The sequence below is a fragment of the Pezoporus occidentalis genome, unplaced genomic scaffold (genome assembly GCF_034315485.1).
Source record: "Pezoporus occidentalis ecotype Australia unplaced genomic scaffold, CSIRO_AGI_Poc_V1 ctg175, whole genome shotgun sequence".
NCBI lineage: Eukaryota > Metazoa > Chordata > Aves > Psittaciformes > Psittacidae > Pezoporus > Pezoporus occidentalis.
The window spans coordinates 248,802-270,679 of NW_026913586.1; the positions used below are offsets into that span (position 1 = coordinate 248,802).

Sequence of the window (21,878 nt, forward strand, 5' to 3'; positions counted from 1 at the left end):
CACTGTTGTGCCCTTCCACTTCTCATTCTTTCATCCCCTCCAAGCTCCAGCCAAGTGTAGTTTAATAGCTTACATTTTTAAAGTGCAGGACATGCTATTAGCAATATGAAATATTTCTGTTCCTGATAAAGGACAAGACTGCCAGTATGCTGTAATTTTAACACATTTTAATTATTATTTACTAACAATCAAATAACCATATTAAAAAAATCAGTTGGTTAATGTTACTGGGAAGGCTGCATGTTTAGTTATATGTGATAAAAGCAGAAATGCAACTCTTCGGATCAGCCGGGAAAGTAGCCCTGCAACATATCTAATTTTCTCAAAGATAATCCTGGTTTCTCTTTTGTTCCTGACAGAAACTTGAATTTGCAGTGGGCACTGTGTACCAAAATTACCTTCAAATTCTGACTGATATTAATGTAATCTCAAGTAGTTGCTTGGGGTTTTCTTAAGAGTTATAATTAAATATTGCAGAATTTACAATACCTGTATCCACACACGTATTTATACTCAGGACACTAAGCCTATTCACCTATCTGATGAAGTTCTTTTCTTTTTTCTTTTTTAATTTACTGACAAGCTGATTGACAGACATCAATTGGGATCCGTCAGCACAAGCACCACAGGCAGTATTCCAACCATTTCCCAACTATGTAACACACTGACATATTGGCCAAGATCAGATGTCACAGGTAAATACCCTTTTTTATTCAGCAACGGTGGCAGCACCAATTTGGCAAATGACCAGTGTGTCTTATAAAGAAGCTCCAGTGATGTGCCTTTTGTAACAGTGCATTTCAATGCCCAATTATACACAGTAATTGCACTGAAATAGTTGTCTCTTAAGATTTCTTCTTTTTTTATTAAAATACAAAAAAGGTCATGCACTCCTAAAAGATGTACTCTTATGGGTTAACCTTTAATCTATGGTTTCCTTTCCAGGAGGGGGGTGGGCAGGCAGCTGCTTCAGACAAAGAAAATTGTCCTGTTCATCCATAGATGTTATTTTAATTGGTTAGGAGGAATCATTGTCAAATGTGTTACATATCTGCATGGAATTTATAGGCAGCCATTGTTGCCAGTGCTGCATTCACTCCAACCAAGGGCATGCGGGGTTATCAGGCAGAACTGTGTGAGACCAGGAAATAAATCTGCAGGAAGCAACTGAGATACTCAATGTAGCTGTCAGGTGAAGGCTTGCAAAGTGATGAAAGAGAAAAGCTGCACAATAACAACAATCATTACTTCTTCAGTCCTGGGAACTATATCCTGTTAAGAGAGATGAGCTAAGAAGTTCACTGCTTGCCATCAGTTTTAGAAAGAAAAGATGACTGATTGTACTGCTACCATTTTTAATTAATAATCTAGTCTTTTTTATAATCCATCTTAATTAGCATTCAACAAAACTTGAAGTACAAAACATATATGGTCACAGAAAACACTGTGATGTCACTGATAATCTACTTAGATCATCATAAAATCCCATATTATTATGAAAAATATATTATTGGCCAAATCACTCATTAGATAACAGCACCTCAGAGATCTTTCATTATTTGTAATACTTAAGTACTATTTTAAAGGCAATTAACTCCCTGGCTAGCACATTAAGTGTGCAGGCACCTTAAAATATAATGACATTCAACACAAATAAATTTTAATAAAGCACTTTCAGAAATTCCACATATCTGCAATCTAAAATTATTTAGTCATATTCACTATATAATATTGAACCTAAATAATGTATATTTTTATACCTTCATCCCAATTAAATTTAGTGCTTTTAAAGCAGTATAAAACTAAAATCACAGCATTGAGAACTCAGATCCTTAGAAATAATTTTCAGACAATTTTCAGGAACAATTTTATTATCAGTGACTCACATGAAAATTATAATTTCTGAACATGTCCCTAGGGCCCAACCGAGGCTTGTAACATGCCTAAAATAGAGAGCAGTAATAAAAAGTCTTCTGGTGATTCCCAAACCAAGTTCCCGTTTTTTCCAGAGGAACTTTTTACACCTTTTTCATCACAAAAAGTACAAAGAGTGGTTTAAAGCGGCCGCCCAGCACAGTGCTATAAATTATTTTGCTAATATGTTGGTTTATTTCCAAAGTATTGACCCAACACTTTTTATCCTAAACTTTCCGTGCTGCATACAGCACTTCACTCAGCTGGTGCAGCATTAAAGCAGGTGTACAATGTCATCTTTAAAAGTATAAAAACCACCATCAAAGCAACATCAATGCACTGATGCACACAGACCCATTGAAGCAGCAGAAAGAGAAGTCTTGCATATGACAATCCAAGAGCAGCTATGCTTTTCATATTTTTAATTACAGGGCTGATTGGCAAAATCAGAGGAGTGATCACAGAAGGCTGGCCAGCCCTCTCCTCTGCTTTCACAAGTAATGTAGGCCATACAAATATTAAACTCTAATGCCAGCCTTGCACTTGTTGTGAATGTTAAAGACCATGACAAACTAGAGTCAATAATGCATCCGATTTGAACCGCAGGAGGTTGAATACCTTCTGTGAGCCACAGTTATGACCTTACAAAACAACCACACTTTCCCAAAATTAATAAAAACCTGCAGTGAAGCCAAAATTGAAGCTGTGTCTTTTTTCTTTTTCTTTTTTTTTTTTTTTTTTTTCCCCTGGCAGTTCTTACCTTTTTGTTGTTCTCTTTAATATCTTGAGGATTCAGGGACTTGTAGTCACTGAGGGGGAAAATGGCACAGTGGGTATGTACAGTATTTGATAAAAGCAGCAGTTTTAAAACAAACTGAATCTAAAAATTTGACATACAGTAATATCATACAGTAACCAGCAATTTCACAGCAATTCAATCAACAAAACTAATAGTGTGGAAAATTAAAGGAATAAATAAATAAATAAATAAATAAACACCGATTACATGTTTCATTGCCTGAAGCTTTCCATCTAAAAAAGAAGTTAAGGCAGGGACTAGAGGCTGGCCTTGACAACCAAATTTACCAGGAGGTAATCCGTCCTTGTCAGCGTACAAAGAGCTTATTCCTCTCATCTCATTTCAACACCAACACAATTTTCATAATCATCCTGAAGTCAGTTCTTTGTATAAGATTAAGAAGAAGAAAAACAAATCACAGAGAGAGAAGAAACAATTATTTATGCCACAAGACAGAAAGAGGAGTCATAAAGTTTGAGCATTATAAATCTGTTTTCTTAGAAAGGATGGTCCCCCGCTTGAAAGAAAAGGGTGAAAACAGTTCAACACCTGAAACCAACAGGGATTTTATTTTTACGTAAACTTAAATGCTATATATTTCTATGACAGTTAGCTTATGCAGGCAAAAAGTACACAACTTACATTAGGTCTGGTCTAAAGTGATGTAATATTGCACAAAAGGATAAACCGTTTCTCCACGATGTAGTAAAATTGGTGATTTTCACTCCCCTATAGTTTTTTGTAACTTCTTTGCACCACACAAGCAGTGACTGACTTGCATTTGGCTTTCTCCCCAACACAGGACTTGGTATTGGGCTTGGCTGGAAAAAATAAAAGGCGAAAAGAAAAAAGAAAAGAAGATAAAAGAATTTAATGGAAGACGAGAATTAACATTAATTGACCTAACTAGATGATCTGTATCCTTTGATGTGAGTTTAGGTCCTTCACAGCTGTCAGTTTACAATGACTGTAACTTGCAAAAGACACAAATCGCAAGTTATTACCTCCAGTTGTCGCCCTTGGCACTTGTCTCCAAAGGATGTAGATACACAGGATTCCAGATCTACATAGGAGAACAGGCCAAGAATTGTACCCGTGGAAACACCGTGCTTAAATACTTAAGGCATAGTCCTGCACAGCCCGGGATACACACCCTTGAAAAGATTCCCCAAAATGCAGCCATGGAAAAGCATCCCCACAAGCCCTTTCGCATTTAATGAAGATAACACTGCGCCTGGATCAAAAGCCAGGCTTAGCAGAGTTTACCATGAGTTGCGATCTACCATTGAGGTGTGGGGATCAAAGTCTCTGTGCCTGTGACATGTGATTAATACACTCATCATTCGTCTCGTATAGGCTCCAGCAGGAAGTTTTTGGCTGCGCTCTTCCTGTTTAAGCACACGATTGCATAAAGGTAATTGTGGCATGGTGTTTCTAATTGACCACTTCCAACCATACCCAAAGAGCTTCCTCTTCCAGGCTTTAGGTTTTTTTTATGTGGAAAAGGAATTTCGGCCATAAATCCTTACCAGAGGGCGTTTTCTAACAAGTATCATTATCTAACAACGACCATTTCCCAATAGGGTATTTTGATTCCTTTAGTTACATTTTTGTTAGCACAAGCCAAGAATTAAAATGGAATAAAACATTTCTCAAATTCAGCAGAGAACAAACTGATTGCAGCTGATGTTTTCAAGAAATACACTCATTTCCCCAGAAAAATACTGTCATTTAAAAAACTTCTTACATGTAATTAAACAGAATTTGACTGACATAAACCCAAAGTCTGAGTTACAGGGAAAGAACTGAGCCCACTTATTTTTTCAATGCAATATAATTAAAAGCATACATACAAAACAAACATGCTTTTTATGCACCTTATAGCTAAAGACTTCCCAAATTAAGATAAAAATAGAGCAAGTAATTTACTATATCAGAGCCACTTAAGTTGAACAAGTAAATCCTTTTGGCCACATTACCTATTTGTGAAAGATCAACGATGCCCCCGCTTGACTAAAGTATGTCAGTGTAAAGCAATTAGCTGCTAGCTACCAACTGATTTATGTTTTCACTGCTTCTGCGGAAGAAAATGTACAGAACCAGGAAAGTAATTTTTCATTTACCTTGACACTCAGCCCTAAGAAGTTGTTTTATAAACACACCTCCCTCATCATCACATAGAAGCACCGCCAGCTCATTTAGAAAGTGCAATATGTCTGCCTTGCTGAGATTTTTTTTACCAGATCATTTGTATGAAATAACTTGTTAAAAAGTGTTTTGCCTTTTTTTTTCTATTATTTAATCCTGTCAGCAATTCAAATCAGCATGAACAAATCTGTTAATGATGAGACAGTATCTCTGAATACACTGAATTAACATCTTAACAGGGATATATAAAATAGGGAACAAAAAGCAGCAATAAACAAACTTTCTTCACCATGCATTAGATTTTAATCAGAGAAATAAATACTGCTTAGGAGCAGCCAGACAGTTACTCCAGATTCAGAGTGATGTAACTAATATTGGGTGTTTCTTCTGTTTTGTTTACAACTTTAAGCTAAACCCAGTGAGTAACCAGTGACCCCAAATTTAAGGTACTCCTTCACTTACAATATATTCGCTATCCAAATTATATATATGGAAATAACACTGCTGGGAGAAAATAATTAAAATAGCACCATCAAGATGTGGAAAAAAGGTACTTTAATAATTTTTTAAAACACAGAGCTACATCTTCAAACCATAGAGCACTACTTACCCGATATATTAAATGATGATTATAAAGTCTTAATACTTGCTGCTGAAAGTCTCTACAGAACTGTTAAATGTTCCAGTCAGCACCTAAATACATTCTGATTAACCCCGAAATGGCCATAGCCAATACTATCATTCAAATCCTTAACTGCACATCTAAAAAACTGAAGATGTAACTTTTATTTTAAAACTAGGTATTACAAAAGGACACCCAAGCTTATTAAATCAAAACATTTAGCAGAATTTTGCATTTTATTTACAAATATATTTTTTTTAAATCCACATTATAATTCTTTGAAAATCTATTCTTCAGTTGGAAATATTTCTGTTTGCCCTTCCATTCACTGAAGATTTTCTGTAAGCATGCAGAATATGCAAGATTTATGATGTGCATAACTTACTTACACAGTTTTCTCTAACTGATAAAGCAGAAATGATATACTGCTTTCTTTCCGGACTTAGTCTTTTCCAAGTTTTCTGGATAAAGGTGGAGTTAATATCATGATAATATTACGCTTTTATTCACCAAGTCAAAGCTTTCATTATTTAATGTATGATAAAAGCACTTAACTCAAGGCACACTGGAAATGTATGAGTAATGCAGAACTGTGCATGAGCACTTGACACCCCTTCAGAAGGGTTAACAAATGCTAGTTTTGATATTTTTGGTGAACCATCATTACGAAAAACATCTTCTTTCAATACTTGTAGATACTAGCTACAGGTTCAGAACAAACCCAATTACTACCAAGTGCCTATTTCTAGCATGTGTTTGCACAACAAGATTGGGGGCAACTCAACAAATGAAAATTTAATTATCTTTTTCTTATATAATTCTTTACGCACTGACTACACAATTCTTCTATACCACATGGCAGTCATGACTTGGCTTTTTGAGTTCAAAAGCCAAAGTCCCTGAGAACTCATGTGGAAATGCCACTAAAAAGCGCGAGATATCCACAAGAGATTGCCAGATCTCCTCACTGATCAACAGATGATTGAATCTCATCAACTGATTTTTATCCAGCTGTGTATTAACTGTATGGTAAGTGCAGAGGTTCCAGAGCTGGTCCCTCTCATGGTAGCTCAGATCTAGAGGCAGCATCATGTTGGTGGATTTATCAGCTGGAGTCAGCACCATCTTGTTTCACGGTCAACAGAAGTGCTAAGTCTCTTCACTTTACTCTTCTTACTTACATGTTCTGGAAACTTAGTTAATACATTTTATAGTGTGTAACAATTTTCCTCTTGGGAGATTATTCCATCAGACCATTACTCTATGATAACAAGAGGACAATAGCTTTGAGTATTAGGCTGCATCCATAAGTTTAAAAAAAAATTAAGAACTATTATGCTGCTCTCAAACGTGGCACCAAGTGCATCAATGTTTGCAAACGTGATGGTTGAGCTGCATCTGACACAAAGAGGCTAACACTTAGGAGAAGAAAATCAAGACGGGAACTGATGATGTGAACACGGAGCTATGAATCAAGCTCTTGTATGAGACCTGGGGAGCACCCAGAAGGAAGATCGTAGGGACTTAGTCTGAGCAACTCGCAAGAGCTTGGTGACAGTTGCATGGGGTACAGGATTTAAAGAGAGCAGAGGCAGTGTTGACAGCTGGAAGAGAAAGATGCTGAGAGGAGTTAAGAAAAAAGTATGTAACAGCTGTGGGAATCTTGACTGAAGACTTGCGTGGTTTGAGTTTTATATTAATGGACACAACTTGCCAAAGAGGAAAGGAGAGGACAACCTAAGAATGGTAATGAACTGCAGGAGGAGAAGCAGCTGAGATTGAGATAGAGCTTAAAGTCAGAACAGGGGAAACCTACAAGCAGTCAATAAACAAGCTTTGTTTCTCAGGAAGCAAGTACAGGCAATGGTCTCTTACTTATTTGACTGGCAAAAAAAAGGGATTTTCCCTTACCCCTATCAAAACTACAATGCTATCTAGGCTCACTGAACATTATGAAACCGTTAACATGCAAGTTAAAGGTAAGTGAAGGAACATGCAACTAGGCGAGGCACAACGTACAGCTTGCGGCTGGATGCAGGAAAAGTTTGGGAAACTCAGCTGAACTGCGCATCTGAAAATGGTATAAAAGTGCAGTAGAAACAAGACACCCTAATACATTTCAGTCGAATAGATAATTCTACATCATTAAGATTATACTCTAGAATTTTATTTTTTAAAAAACACAAGGCTTTACTCATAGGAATTGCTCAGCCCAGGAGTACCCTAAATTGAATACGGCTCACTTGGTAAAATTTATGCCTTTGTCAAAGTCTGTACATGTCCAATGTGCATTCAATTTTGTTTATTCTGGGCTGTGGAAAAGGCAAGGCATAAGTCAAAATCTGATTTTTAACTAGGATCAGGACCAAAATAGAATATGGCAATCAAGCCTGCAAAGACAGACTAAAACTGCTTTCTGTGTTATTCCAAAGATGGAGAAAACATCCTTACGACCCAGCTGCGCGGAGACGTTCCTTACTTTGGGTAGTTAAGTATTTTTGAGGTAGCAGGTCACTATAACATTATGACAGCTACAGTGGTGACACAACAAAATACAAGTGGTGCTGCTCTCTGTTTCTGGTAAGGGAAGTGCACTTGCATGTATTATAAAATATACATTTCCCAGAAAGAAATGTTAGGAGTTTGGCCATCCTCATACTCTGATACACAAACTTAGCAGTTTTGGAGTACACTCTTTAATTTTGTTGCTCTCTCCTTGCATGGCATATGATTACACAAAATGTCTCTAGTCTTGCCTGGTACGTGTTACAGATTCACTGAATTTGTTTCCTATATATGATTAGCAACAAGTAGGTAATGTCTGGGTTTCTCCAGCATCAGACATCTTAAAACTCTGCCCTCCTCACTCCTCTGATTTTGCCTATAGCTAATGTGGACATGCAACAAAATACAAACTTTTATCTTAACAGCCTTAGGCATAAGCTTTTAATTGCTTATCATTTTACAGGTTTAAAATTTCAGCACAAACCAATCCATGTTCAAGCGTAACCTTAACATTTAGACATCTGCCTGAACTGACATGATGCTCTTATGTTTGAATCTGGCAAGGTGAGGAGGAAAGTGAAAACCCTGGGACATGCCTCAAGTTAGTTGTTGCTCAAGTAGGTGAAATGTTTTCATTCTAAAACATTTCACATGTTTTCAGTCGCCTGTTACATATTTTGTATGGTGGCCATGAGGCTGGAAAGGGCTTTTCCAAACTGCCTGAGAAAAGAAAGGAAAGCATCTAGAGTATGTACATGCTACCTAATATAGTAGGATATGGAACAAATACAACTTTCTAGAGAACAAGAGCAACAGAGCCTCTCAATCTGGAAGAAAAAAGCAAACAATCACAGCCACCTGGATATTCTGCTCTCCTCAACAGTTTTCCAGTCTGTGCTCATTTGCAGAAAGCACCCATTTGCTCGCACGACTGTGGAACAGAAAAATTTCTTGCAAAGTTTAATCCACCGTGATTTGCTTTTGAAAATAACTGGGGGGGGGGGGGGGGGGGGGGGGGGGAGTTAGTGCTTTCAATATGTTTTCACTTTATTAGCTGCAGGTGGATGGACAATGTGGTCCCACATCACGCTGTATGATGCTGTATTTAATATACTGAATACTTCAGACCCAAGGGAGAGCTGAGGAAGGTAACACCTGCCATCAAGACCACATTACGGTATTCCCTCTCTTAAACAGCCACAGCTTTCTATTGTTTGCCACTCTCCCTCATTGACTCACACCTAAACTTACACAGTTTGTGCTGTACATGGCTGAATTATATACATAATGCTTGTCTTTCAACATCTTGTCACTTCTGGTCCCAGCGTTTAAGGTTTATCAAGTACCTCATGCTTGAGTTAGTTTCATCCACGTAACTTTTACTTGTCCAACCCCACAAACACAACAATGGTATTTTTTATTCTGATCACTTCCCATTTCTTCTCATACTCCAGTCTCACAGCTCAAGGCAAAAAGTTGTTGCTTCTTATTTATTACCATTAACATACAGTGTAAGGCACTCAGCTTCATTTAAGCAGTATGATGCAAATGCTGCATCAAACACAGCATTTCAGCTTGCTTCTGATCTCTGGCATGATAGTCTTCACACGGTATTAGGGCACTCTGTGATGGGCGAATGAATATGTTGACACAAGACACTCACACCTGGTATTTTACGAAGAAGGAAACAGTCTGAATAGCATATCTTGCCTGGGTCGGTAAAGTGAACAGACTATCACAAGAACTCAAGGACAATACCTACTGTGAATCTGATGTATGCATCCCACCAAAGCACTCCTCCTGACTCCAGGGGCAGGTGACAGCGCTCAGAATAACCAAAAAACAACTTCTAGACTTAGACAAGTTAAGATGAAGCCTAAGACCTGGCCATCCCCGGCACAGGAATACATCATTCATAGTCTCAAACACTGCAGTTTGCTCAGTGTCACACACAAGTTCTGTGTTCTGAGCTCTGCCCAGGCTCTGTAGCATTCACCCAACACAACAAAGAGATCATGCTGCATTAAACACCATCCAATTCCTACAAAAACATAAAATGGCAGCCCAGCAGACAGCTGCCTCTTCTATTACAGGGTCTGATTAGTTTTGCTTCGAGCACTGAGGAAGTGGTCCAGCAGAAAATCATGGTATGTAGTCATACAATTGCAATGTGTACAAGTACACAACCTGCAGGCACACAGCGCACAAAGGTGGGAGAGATTACAGTAACAGCAGCTACCTTAAACCTGGCAATTCAGAACTGCTAAGTACTTCATTTCATAATTTTTGTAATTACCTGGTAGCCTCTTTTCAGCTTTTACTTTGTCTAGAAATGACTTCAACTTTTTCTTAGCATAGCCTTTTAGGGTTTCAGTTTGGTTTTCGTTGTTGGGGATTAAAAGGATAAGAAACCCTAAGTATTTGGGAACTGAACTCAACTTTTAGAACCACAAGCCACAACATGCCAACTACTGGACAATTTCCTCACTTGGGCAGCAGGACATGGAGCCCTGTCTGCTCCTGGGAATAAATTAAGAACAAGACAGACTGTTTATTTCAAGATTACTACCTTCCCCTGTGGATGTTCTTAAAAGAGAGTAACAGTCCTGCACAGGAACAAGGGTAGCTACTTCACCAGGTTGAGAAGCCCTACATTTATTAGTTAATGGCAAGGAGAAGACTATGTTAATTAGCTTGTAAGGAAGAAACAAATCTGAGACAATATAATGAATTGGTTACTTATGTGCAAATAATTTCACCTGACTGTCAGTATAGTCATGAAAAAAGCCATAGTGAGCTCCTTCTCAGATTCAACTATTATAAAAGGATTGGCTGAGGCTCGTCCACCTTCTCTTCCCCAAGGTCGCATAATCTTTGTCTTGAACAACATGTTTTCAATTATAAAAAACAGGAAAAGGTATATAATTCATACCATTAAGTGGAATTGAACGCTGGGCTCATTCTCTGATGATTACATGTATTTGTAATGTAACAGTATGAACAGGTCACACGCAGCGATGGGGCTTCATTTTTCTGCTCTCAGAAGAGGAGCAATTTCCTTGTGTCCACCTTTCTAGCTGCCCCAGTGCCACATGGGCTGAAGTCTCTGCTCCTGTATAATCTGTGCTGGAAGCCCAGATGAGCTACCAGGATGCTGCTGGTTCACAATCCCTGGCCTTCTGCCATGATGGGAACGTTCAGGGTTTTGGGCAGGTTGCCAGAATTAAGCAACTTAAACCACAGATGAGGAATAGCAATTTTCAAAGCTTTTAACTTTGTTAAAAGTGAACTGAACTAGCAAAATGCACCTCCCTGGGCCCAAGGCTATCTCTGCCACATTTCAAAGGCCTGCAGCAAACAATGGAAGTGTTAGAGCTTGTCAGAAAAGGTCACAAGAATCTCTTCTAAGAGAAAGCACAAGGCAAACTAAAAATGAGAGTCGCTGCCAATTCTTTCTAAACACAGTGAACTTTCTTGCAGGAATTGCTTTTGACATTAGCCATTAAAGAGACTCAAGTCATTCTCCCACTCTTCTGAACATTTTGACAGACATTTTTTCAGGCAAGCTTCTGATGATGTATCATTAAGGTGATACTGCTCCACAGAACGTGATAGATACCTATTTTGTAAATCTACTGCATCACCTATATTAATGCACAGCCATAGGCAAATTTACGGGGTCTTTGCTGAAATGGGAAATCTTTGTTTTAAATACTTTAAATACTTGAGAACAGAACACAGATGCCAGATTTGTGCTGGTATTGCACTAAGAAAGGAAAATAATTTCTGTGTGCGGAGGGACTTAGAGCACTCAGTATTTTTAAGCCTAGTATTGATGACACAGAACCTGATGTGGTGCCACTGAAGGCCAGAATACACCTCTTAACTGAGGATGCAAATAAAATAAGCATATTAGTTTTAGCCCTGATAAACTACCGCGTCAGCTGCATCAACTACACAACCAACCACAAGGATGGTGATTAATACAAATATTGCTTCTCTACTTAGTGGTAAAGGAGAAGCTACCCATAAATGATGGGGAGACATCCGAAATGCTTAATGTGTTTCTTTTTATTTCATCTGCCTTTATTCTGCAAGTCAGATGCAAGTTGGAGACTAGCATTACTAGTATCAGACACAAAAAGGTCAGATTTCAGCCAGGTGTGAAAACAGCTTAGATAAGCCAGATGCTTTCAGATCAGCTGAACACATCTAATGTAATCCTAGGGTACTGGAAGAACCAATATGAAACAACATCTGAAATTAACAGTCAGTTTGAAAACTTGACAATAGATGAGATATTAGAGGAGCAGGCAAAATCTACATTCCTTTCCAGTCTTTCAAAGCATAAAAAAAGACAAAGTGGAAGAATGCAGACAAGATAATTATTTGTCTCACCTCTTTTTTGTTAAGTTGCTGCTTAGAACATGAAAGTTAAAATGAGACAAGCAACAAACATTAATTTGTTATCAGTCCAAGTTCCTTCTATAAGAGGTAAGTAGGCAAGGGAAGGGAGAAGCAGCAATCATAACATTATGACTGCAGTTAAGTTCTTTTCCTTGTCTCTCAAGATGCTCTCATAATGATGCACAGAAACAGAGCCTTAATGAGACTCACATAGCACAGGCGCAAAACAGACTAGAAAACTCTATCTAAGACCAGTTTTCAGCAATTCTTCAAATTATGCATTGAAAGGGGCTCTCCAAGAGTATTTCTTGGGCTCAGTGCTGAAAGCCTGGATTACGAAGGTCATGATACATTAGACATGAATCTGGGATAGACACCAAATGCACTAGAAGAACACCTATCATATAAAAAAGTTCTGAAGAAACCAGGGTGAAATTCAATAGGTACAAGTGCAACATAGGAAGGAGCAATCATTTACATAAACGCAGGATGAGGAAGAACTGGTTAGGTAACAGTTCTTCACAAAAGGATGTGGGGGAAACAGTCTATTCAAGCTGAATATAAGTCAACAACATCAGGTTGTTGTGAAAAAGACAAACATCATACTGAGATGTACAGACAGGAATAAAGCTTGCAAGACATGTACTGCCTCTCCCACTCCAGCCAGCATCAAAACAGCCGCAGTAGAAATTTTATGATCAGTTTTCCTTGATGAAGATTATAAGGAAGATGAGCCTGAAGAAAGATCAGGAACCAGGTGATCTTTTGAGATGTGTTTCAGACCTGCCTTCTCCATGTTTCTTAACTCCAAGTCCTACAGGGAAAAGAACACAGCTGGCACAAGCTGCTGCCACCAATTAGCAGGAGCCTGGCAAAGCTCCCCTCCACTCTCTGACAGCAGTGGAAGCAAGCTGGAAAACCCCCACTTCCCACCAAGCAACACCCCACACTGGCCCCTCAGTTCTCACCAAAAAAATCTCAACCAAAAGCCCCAAAACAAACCAACCCTCACAAATTCCCCATTTAAAAATTAAGCCTGCGGTGGTGTCCTTACATTGTTTGTTCCATAAGCGACTCATGCTCTGATTCGCTTGTGTTAATCAGATTCCCTTGCAAAGCACAGCGCATTTTTGACATTTTCCTGACAAACAGCTATCTGAATATAGAGAAAGTTCAATAACTACCAACACATCTCTTCAAATGAATAATTGTACAGAGTATATATTTTCTCTTTTAGTTTTTAGGAGACTGACTATCACAGAATCAGCTAGGTTAGAAAAGACCTCGACGATCACCAAGTCCGACTGTTATCCCAGGACTGCCAAGAAGTATAACCACTCCATCAGCTTCTCAAGAACACCAGCAGAGAGGAAGGGTCTCTCCATTCAGCACATCTCCACAGAAAGTCACAAAGCCACTTGAAACATGCAGGATACATTAAAAAGGTTATTTCATCTGCAAGGTGAGAGTTCTCGTCAAACCCAGGACAACAGTCAGAAAAGAAACCACCTGATAATGGGTGAAATTAGGTATTGGGGCAAGCAGTGAGATGTAAGCAACACTGGTAACCAAAATAGCTGGATTCAGTGCTCAGTCACAGGAGTGATGTCACAAGCAGAGCAAACTGGGAAACAACAACTACTTCAGGGGTTTTCTTTGTCTTTTTCTTTCTTTCCTTTTTTCTCTTTTTAAAGAAAAACCAAGGTGGTAATTCATGAAAAATTCTTCTTTATCAGCAATGCTTCACTCACAAATACCATTTATAAACAACGCATAAATCCAAGAAGTACTATTAAATAAATTAAGCAAGTGAAAAATTAGGGAATGGCAGACTTATTTGAGTTGCCCAAAGGAATAAGCATTATTTAAGCAGTGTGAAGGCAGATTGCTATCTTTACCTGATTGAATAGTACCTTATTACGTGAATAGCCCCTATGGAATAACAGGCACTACTCAAAGATTCAATAGCTTAATGAACATAAGACTGGCACAATCTGGAGCTTAATTTGCATGCAGTTTGAATATTTTTGCTTTATTACTTTCATTTCAAAATAAAAATATGTGTAAAAGTGAGATCAATTCAAGTGCCACTTGGCTTAACATATATTTTTCCAGGAATTCTTACACTACCCAAATTTGCTAATTGCTGGGACTTGTGTAGCTAAAAGGAGAAATGCATGTTAAATGAAAATATCCTTTTTGTTTTATAATATGTAATTAACACAAGCTTGTCTAGCTTCAATACTGGCAAATCTATCCTCTTGAAAAGCACACACATAATTTTCATGCTACAAATTAAATTTGGTGTGGTTATGCTTTTAGCACTCAACAAGTAAAAGCTTGTAAATGAAAAGCTGAAGCATAAAGGTATGGCAAGTCTCATTTAAGAAAGCAAAATCTTCACGAAAGAGGAACTGTCTCCTGCAGAAGTCAAGAAAAGCTGCTAGTAATTAAATACTGCTTTTGATTAACGCTTTACGCTACACGTTTATTTTCAAAGTCCTTATTTAAGCAGATCGTGATATAGAACTAATCAAATCACTGTACTTCGTTCCCTTATGATGCCTGGCTAATAACCACACAACAGTTGGAAACTGTCAAAATATTTTACAGCTCAATTGTAATTACCATCCAAGTCTAAGCATGCAGTAATTGGGCGTCAGCCATGTTCTAGGGGTGTTACAGCAACACACAGCAGTCAATTCTTGTGTTTGGGTTTTTTTACACATGTAAAACCCTGAATGATCCCCAGGACCTACTTCATAACATATTGAACTAAATATTAGCGTGTTGTTCACAGAGAAAGCTTTCTTTTTCCTGGATACACTATTTATTTGCATCAACAATTAAAAAATAAGTTTAACATTTGGAAAAACAGAATTTGTTCAGCAGCTTTTTTTCCTGGTTAAAATTCCCTAATGTAAAAATATATTGTCAGATAATGAAACATTTTGAGAAAAACAGTACACGGTAAATACTGTAATATTATCTCAGCTTTCAGACAAACTGATGATTCTGTTTTCAAAGAACAAATTTTGCAGATTGTAAATAGAGAAAATATTCCAAGATGCTGAGAGAGAAAAAAACAGTACTGCTGCTATATGGTAACACAAGGAACCTGAAAGAGTTTTTAGCATGTACTATTCTATATGTAATGCATGTAATACTCATGAGTATTGTACACAGATGACGGCCCAATAGGTTTTCCTGAAGAGACAACTCTACAGGGGCTTCTGATTGTTCAGAGTTGGTATTTCCAAGGCAGTATCAGAGATATGGATTCATGATTCACTGGTCTTTCAACACTATTTAAATCATTAATCCATGCCTTAACTGTCACTAACTCCACAGTGACAAGACAGACAACATCACTGGATCCCTAATACATTACTGTCCAATGGATTAAAATCCTTAAGAGACGTTACGCCTTTGAGCTGATAGGTTATAAATGGAAGGAAGTGTTACATTTTAAGTGGCTTCTGTACTTAATTTACATGGTTGGCTTAAATAAAATTAAGCACTCCTGAAAGAAAGGCTCTCAACCGGTTCCAAGATGATGCAATGATTAACATGCTTCTGGTGTGAGCTGTTCATGATTCCAAATATTCATCTGCAGGACGGACTAGGAAACACCTAGATGGAAAGACTGCACAAGAAGACTTCAGTCTTCCAACCAGCAGTACGAGTGCTATTAGAAGGGGCTGTACGGGAAGGCACAGAACACGCTCCCTTCGGTTGGGGGATGAAAAGAGATTTATCAGAAAACCCCAAGGAGCTACGGGAGGAAAAATTTCAGCCAGCACAAATGCAGAAAACTCAGGCTCAAACCTCATACATCATTTTTAACAAGTCTGATCACGTTCAGGTGTTGTAACGTGTAGAGCACTTATCATTCACACATCTCTGTCTCCTGCAATACTTTTCACTGCACAAGCACCTCGGGATAGGTGGAGGAGGGCAAAGAAGAGAGCCTTTATTCCTACACAGGAATTTCCATGCTTTGGGAAGTGTAAATTAGAGCCTTACTACTAGTCTGACAGTAAGTTTGCTAATAAATGTGTAGCAACATATCTAATTGCATAATGAGAGATTAAATGATTATGGCAACCTTTGAAATGGCGAGAATAAAGAGAAGAGAAAGTGTATGTAAGGGAGAGCTCTGGTAACACAGCAAACTAGCTGTAATTTCTAAACTTTGATAAATGTATAAAAGCCAATTTTATACTCTGTGGATACCATTTATACTTTGTTGATACCACTGTAAATAAGCTTTCAATGGAATCTACAAAGATTGTTTTGAGTATTGGTTCCAAGTTAGATGAGCTTCTAAAATTTGCTTAAAGGTGTAGGATCTGTCATCTTAAGGTTTGCCGATTGCTAGGCAACACTCTGCAGCAGAACATGACCCAAGACACGACTAGGAAACAAGTACAGTGACATCACTTGACTAAGATTCCCCTTACCTTTAAAGCTGCACAAGAGAGAAGTTCAAACGGCAGTTTTGCCCACAGTTACAGTAAAATTCTAAGACTACGCAAATAGAAGTAGATTTCCATTCTCCAGTGGGAGAATGAAGAGTTGATAAATACAGAGTGTGCATGCTACTTTAGCCATAGCGTATTTCATCAGTGAGTTATGTTCATGTAAGTTGTCTTTTTTTTTTACTAACTTAAATACTCAAAAGACATTTTACAATGATTTTTATTATCTCCTATTTATAAAACCTTGGCAGTGTTGCTGCTACTGTTTCATAGCTTCTCAGTCTCTCTGTAAGGCTGTAGAGGGTAAGAGGAGGGCCCTGGACTGTCAAAAGAGGAGTCCAGCAGGCAAGATCAGCCTCCCAAGACCTCTTCTGCAGCTGGTAGACATGTTGTTTAGAAGACTCTTCAGAGCAGAAGTCTGACCTAGATGCTTCACACTGGCCTTAGGGGATGCTATCACTGCCCACACACTATGGAAAACTCCAGAGATCTCTTACATCCTAAATCAGACATGAGCAATACTCTTGTAACTAACTTCACTACAAAAGAGGTCAAAAGGGACATTCTTACAGAATCTAAATCCACAACTCATGGCCAAACCTACCAGTTTTTAAAAGAACCCTCTAACTTGAAAAGAGGACCATAGTAAGATCTGGCCTGCCTTTTACTCCAGTTTTACTCAATAAATGTTCCTTCCAAAACAAGACGGAAACAGTCTTCCTAAAAAGATGAAAGTGCTCTGAAGCAAACTATTTAACATCTTGCATGCTGTATGAGTTCTCAGACTCTTTAAGTACTTGCAAAACAAGACAGATTGTGTTTTTAAATCAACCAATTGTATGCCCAAGAAGATGAGAAATGGAAGAACACTTCAGAAACTTGGAAGCTTTCACTAGACTTCTCTTCTGGTTATTCCTTATTACTCATACCTATGTCACATTTAGGTTTGAGATTTGACAACAAGAGTAAATAATAAATATGTAAATATAAAAAGATAAATTGTAAAATTGTAAATTTAAAAGATAAATATTGTGATGAAATAAATTGTAATTTTAGTAGGCAAAAACCAAAACATGATTTTCATAAAAGCCTGATATTGTTGCTAGAAATAAATGTATGAACAGTTAAATGCATTTGCAGAGAAAGCTCTTTCTCTGGAAACCCCTCAAAAGCATTCCCCCCCCTTTTTTAAAATAAGAATGGTAATATTCCATTATCATTTTAAGCACAATGGATGGGTTGTGGTTACTGTTATAAGAATTGCAGCATTGAAACAATATTTGGCTTGCTACAGTTTTACACTTAAGCCTATTGACTGGGTTTTGGTCTACACACCCATGACTCAAAACAAAGGATAAAGTCACATTATATTACCGAGCCATTGCTGTCAATGAAAATCACAACAAACTACTTGCCAATAGTACAGAGTGCCATATGGGCACTTTAGAAATGCATCAATTCTTCAGCATTACTTTGAAGTGATAAAACCAAAGCTTTTCATGGCGTTCTTGAGAGCCCTTTGGCAACTTTATGAAAACAGGTTACACTGTTATTGAATATGGTTGAGTAGTTACACAGATTCTAGGACGAAACACTTCGATCATGCTCTGCTAAACCATCTGTATCAAATTACTATTTTAATTCACTTTTTAGAAAGTTTATGTGCATGTAATAGAAGTATATTTGTTATAAAGGTATACATATAACATACATACCTTTCTATGTAATAAATAGAGCAAGATAAGTTTGTATATAACTATATATACACACAAATAAAATACACACATACATATTGTGTGTGTCTATCTATATTAAAAACGAACTAAGGTCACTTAAAATAACAGGAACACATTCTATCTGTTTTGTAAGTGAAAAATTACTTTAATTGCACTCCAGGATAAAATACAAGGCAGCTAATCAGAACAAAAATGAAGAATACAAAAAAATAACACTATTTTATTTATAAGTACTTCAAATGGTGTAACATTTTAGGATAATTTTAAAGCTTGATTGGCTGAATTGGATTTTAAGGATCTATTTGCCCTGAAGGAAGCCAGGAAACATTACCCTTGCAAGTCTTCTTGCAAGATTACAGTTCCTTGTCTCTGGAGTGTTGATGAAGAGAGGGAGAATGGAGATTTGGGCTGGCACACTGAAGAAAAAGTGACTGTACTCTTACTTGTGGATCACCCTTTAAGGATTCTAAAGACAACTAAGGAACTAGAAACTGTTTTAACCTGCCCCGGTTCATGCTCATGGACTGCTGGATGAAAAGATTTCACTGCCCAGGAACTTAAGGAGCAACTAAAGGACTTCAGCTTCTTGTGGCCTTCAGTGGACTCTGCATTAAGTCTCACGAATGCTTACAAAAAGCCAGATGTATAATAGTCGTCATCAAAAGATATTTCTAAGCTTTTGCTCTTGCGGATATGACAGCCTTTCACACAACTGTGCATGCACAATCAATGCCAGTAGTTATTTACATATTGGTGATCTCTGTCTGTCCCTACAGTGACCATACAGGGAAATAAAGGCTACTTTCCTACAGCCACAGCAGGTTGAATCCGCTCAAATGGCAGTTATGCGCTCTTGGTGCTAAAGATGCCAGGCATGTATATAAAGTTGCTACTTATCCCAAAAATTAAACATCACAGCATCTTCACTAAGGTAACACAGTACTAATGAAGCCTCCAGCACCTAGAGCTGCGTTCTTCAAAATATTCAATTCTAGATGCCAACTTTTTTTTTTGTTCATATCTGTTGAAAGACTCCTTTTTGGGGGATGGAAGATGTGTTACAACAATGGAGTGTACAGTGTCATCAGCCAGTGGGTAATCCACAGCTTGCCTCATCAAGTTCTGCTCTAAAGGAGTATAGGAAGAGGCAGGATAAGCTGCATTAGAAGATGTTTTACCATGCTACATCCTCTGAATCCAAATGATTTTTCTACAGAGAGAGACTGCCTCTCAACAGTATAGCTCTCTTTAAAGTGTAATGCAGGCATTTAATCAGTGTGTGTTTAATCAAGCTCTAAATATTACAGTTGAACTTCTAATATATTAACCTCACCAATATTTTTCATAACGTTTACATGATTTCCTTAATTACTTTAGTTTCTAGCTAGCTCCTTTAAAGCCCTTTCACTGTGCTACTGCACAGGATTTCATTCACACTTTAAAATCTTTTCCCATGCATGCTTTTCAAAACTGATTTATCTGAATTATACATACGAACTATATTTAAAATCTGTGCATTATTCATTATTAAGAACTATGAAGTATCATTTAGGGATTAACCCATTTATCTACTAAATTCAAAATAGCTCTTTTCAATAAGGAAACTAATTGAGTTTCAAACAACTGGTTGTATTTTAAAGAGGTAACCAAATACTTTCCTATGAAGTACAAAAATGTTTCTCTAAATCTCCCAAGAAAAATGCATGCCCTCTTTATTACAACGAAAACAAATTCACGTACAAGAAGTATAAAACTACTAAAGATACGTCAAAAAACATTCTTGCTTTAAATATGTTTTCAACCTCTTCTCTTTTCTGTCAAAGCTTGTATATAGAGTGTTTGCACTGCACGCATCTGAGATCCACCTATATAGCTCTGCATAGGATAAATATTAGCAGGATCTGGATTTTGTATTCACATGGCTAGTTCTCCAGAGAAACCGCATCACCTTCCCCCTATATTCCATTCAAGGATGTTTGAACAACCCACAAAAAATGTGAATCTAAAATATTTTACATCACACAAACCCCTCAGATAGCTCATACAGTGGCAGTCACAGAGAACAGACAGTTCTTCCGAAAGAGTGGGGAAAAAATGGCTAAAAAGAGGCAGCGAGTCAAAAAACAAGCATGCAGCTCGACTTCAGTGAAAACTGGGATCACTCAGTTCCTCTGGATTGTTTGCTATTAATTTTCTTTTCTTTTATTCCGTTGATTTTTTAGGAAATTATTGTGGTTTTCCCCCCATTTTTTGTCACCACAGACACTCCCTTTAGGCAACTGTGCATCAACAATCCTCCCACGTTCAAAGTCGGCTACATCTGTTGCTCTTTCCCATTGTTGAAAATTCCTGCCTTAATCCTATTTGACTTTATTCATGCAAAGGTCATCCTGAATTCAACAAATGGAGGAGCGATAGCAAGCACGCTGTTGAACATGGCTAAAAAATGCTGTTGTAGAACATGCAGCTAGTGTGCCAGCACTATCTTAGAAGTACTTGGTTTATTATGCAGCTTCTAGTCCTCATAGCTGTGTTGCAATATGAATTGACAACATATTTCTTCCAGCAACTCAGGAATACAACAATTTCCTTCCAACTGGCTTGATTCTTTCTCCTTAAAAGGATTTGCACTTAACCCGTATTTGCTAGCGAGTACATGTACACCATACATATATAATATTTGACTATTCCACATGCCTTAGGGCTATTTGACTATTCCACATGCCTTCTGGCATATACGGCTTCCTTGTTTCTCATGGTTTTTACTTTTCAGTAAATCTAGCTTCACAAACCTATTCAATTAACCAGGCCATCTAAAACTAATGGTGATTACGGTTTTAAATAAATGAGGCAAAATTCTGCCTAAAAATACTTTTACAAAGCAGGGTAGAACAGCTAATATGAACACGTCATTATAGGGCCACCACCGTACTGTAGATGCGCTCACAGAAGCCAACTATTTCAGTTTTAGACTCATCTTTCTTCACCAGCAACAACAACAAAGCAGCATAAAAGTATTCTGGATCAGACCTATGATTTATTCCTGTGCTTAAGAATCTGACCCAAACCAAAGAAAGATTAGCAGGAACAGTGAATTAGTAAGCAAACCAAAGTTAACTATCAGACTGATTTATGAAGGGAAGATAATTATTTTTGTAATATCTCCATAACTCATCATGACAGAAGCAAAGGAATATTTATTCATGCACGCTTATTTCCAGTTTGAGGTGCTTGCCAACCACGATGAACCAAACCCACCCTTCAGG

The 21,878-nt window shown here is 37.7% G+C and overlaps 1 protein-coding gene across 11 annotated transcripts in view; it reads right to left on the reverse strand.

The window, feature by feature from the left end:
- EHBP1 (EH domain binding protein 1) overlaps positions 1–21,878 on the reverse strand; it is a 228,173-nt gene that overhangs the window by 79,200 nt on the left and 127,095 nt on the right. For all 11 annotated transcript variants that reach the window (XM_062614292.1, XM_062614298.1, XM_062614297.1 and 8 more), the window contains 2 exons: positions 3,356–3,534; positions 2,675–2,723 (listed from right to left, as the gene is read on the reverse strand). In XM_062614292.1, the coding sequence (XP_062470276.1) occupies positions 2,675–2,723; positions 3,356–3,534 (228 nt within the window). The remainder of the gene's footprint in view (positions 1–2,674; positions 2,724–3,355; positions 3,535–21,878) is intronic.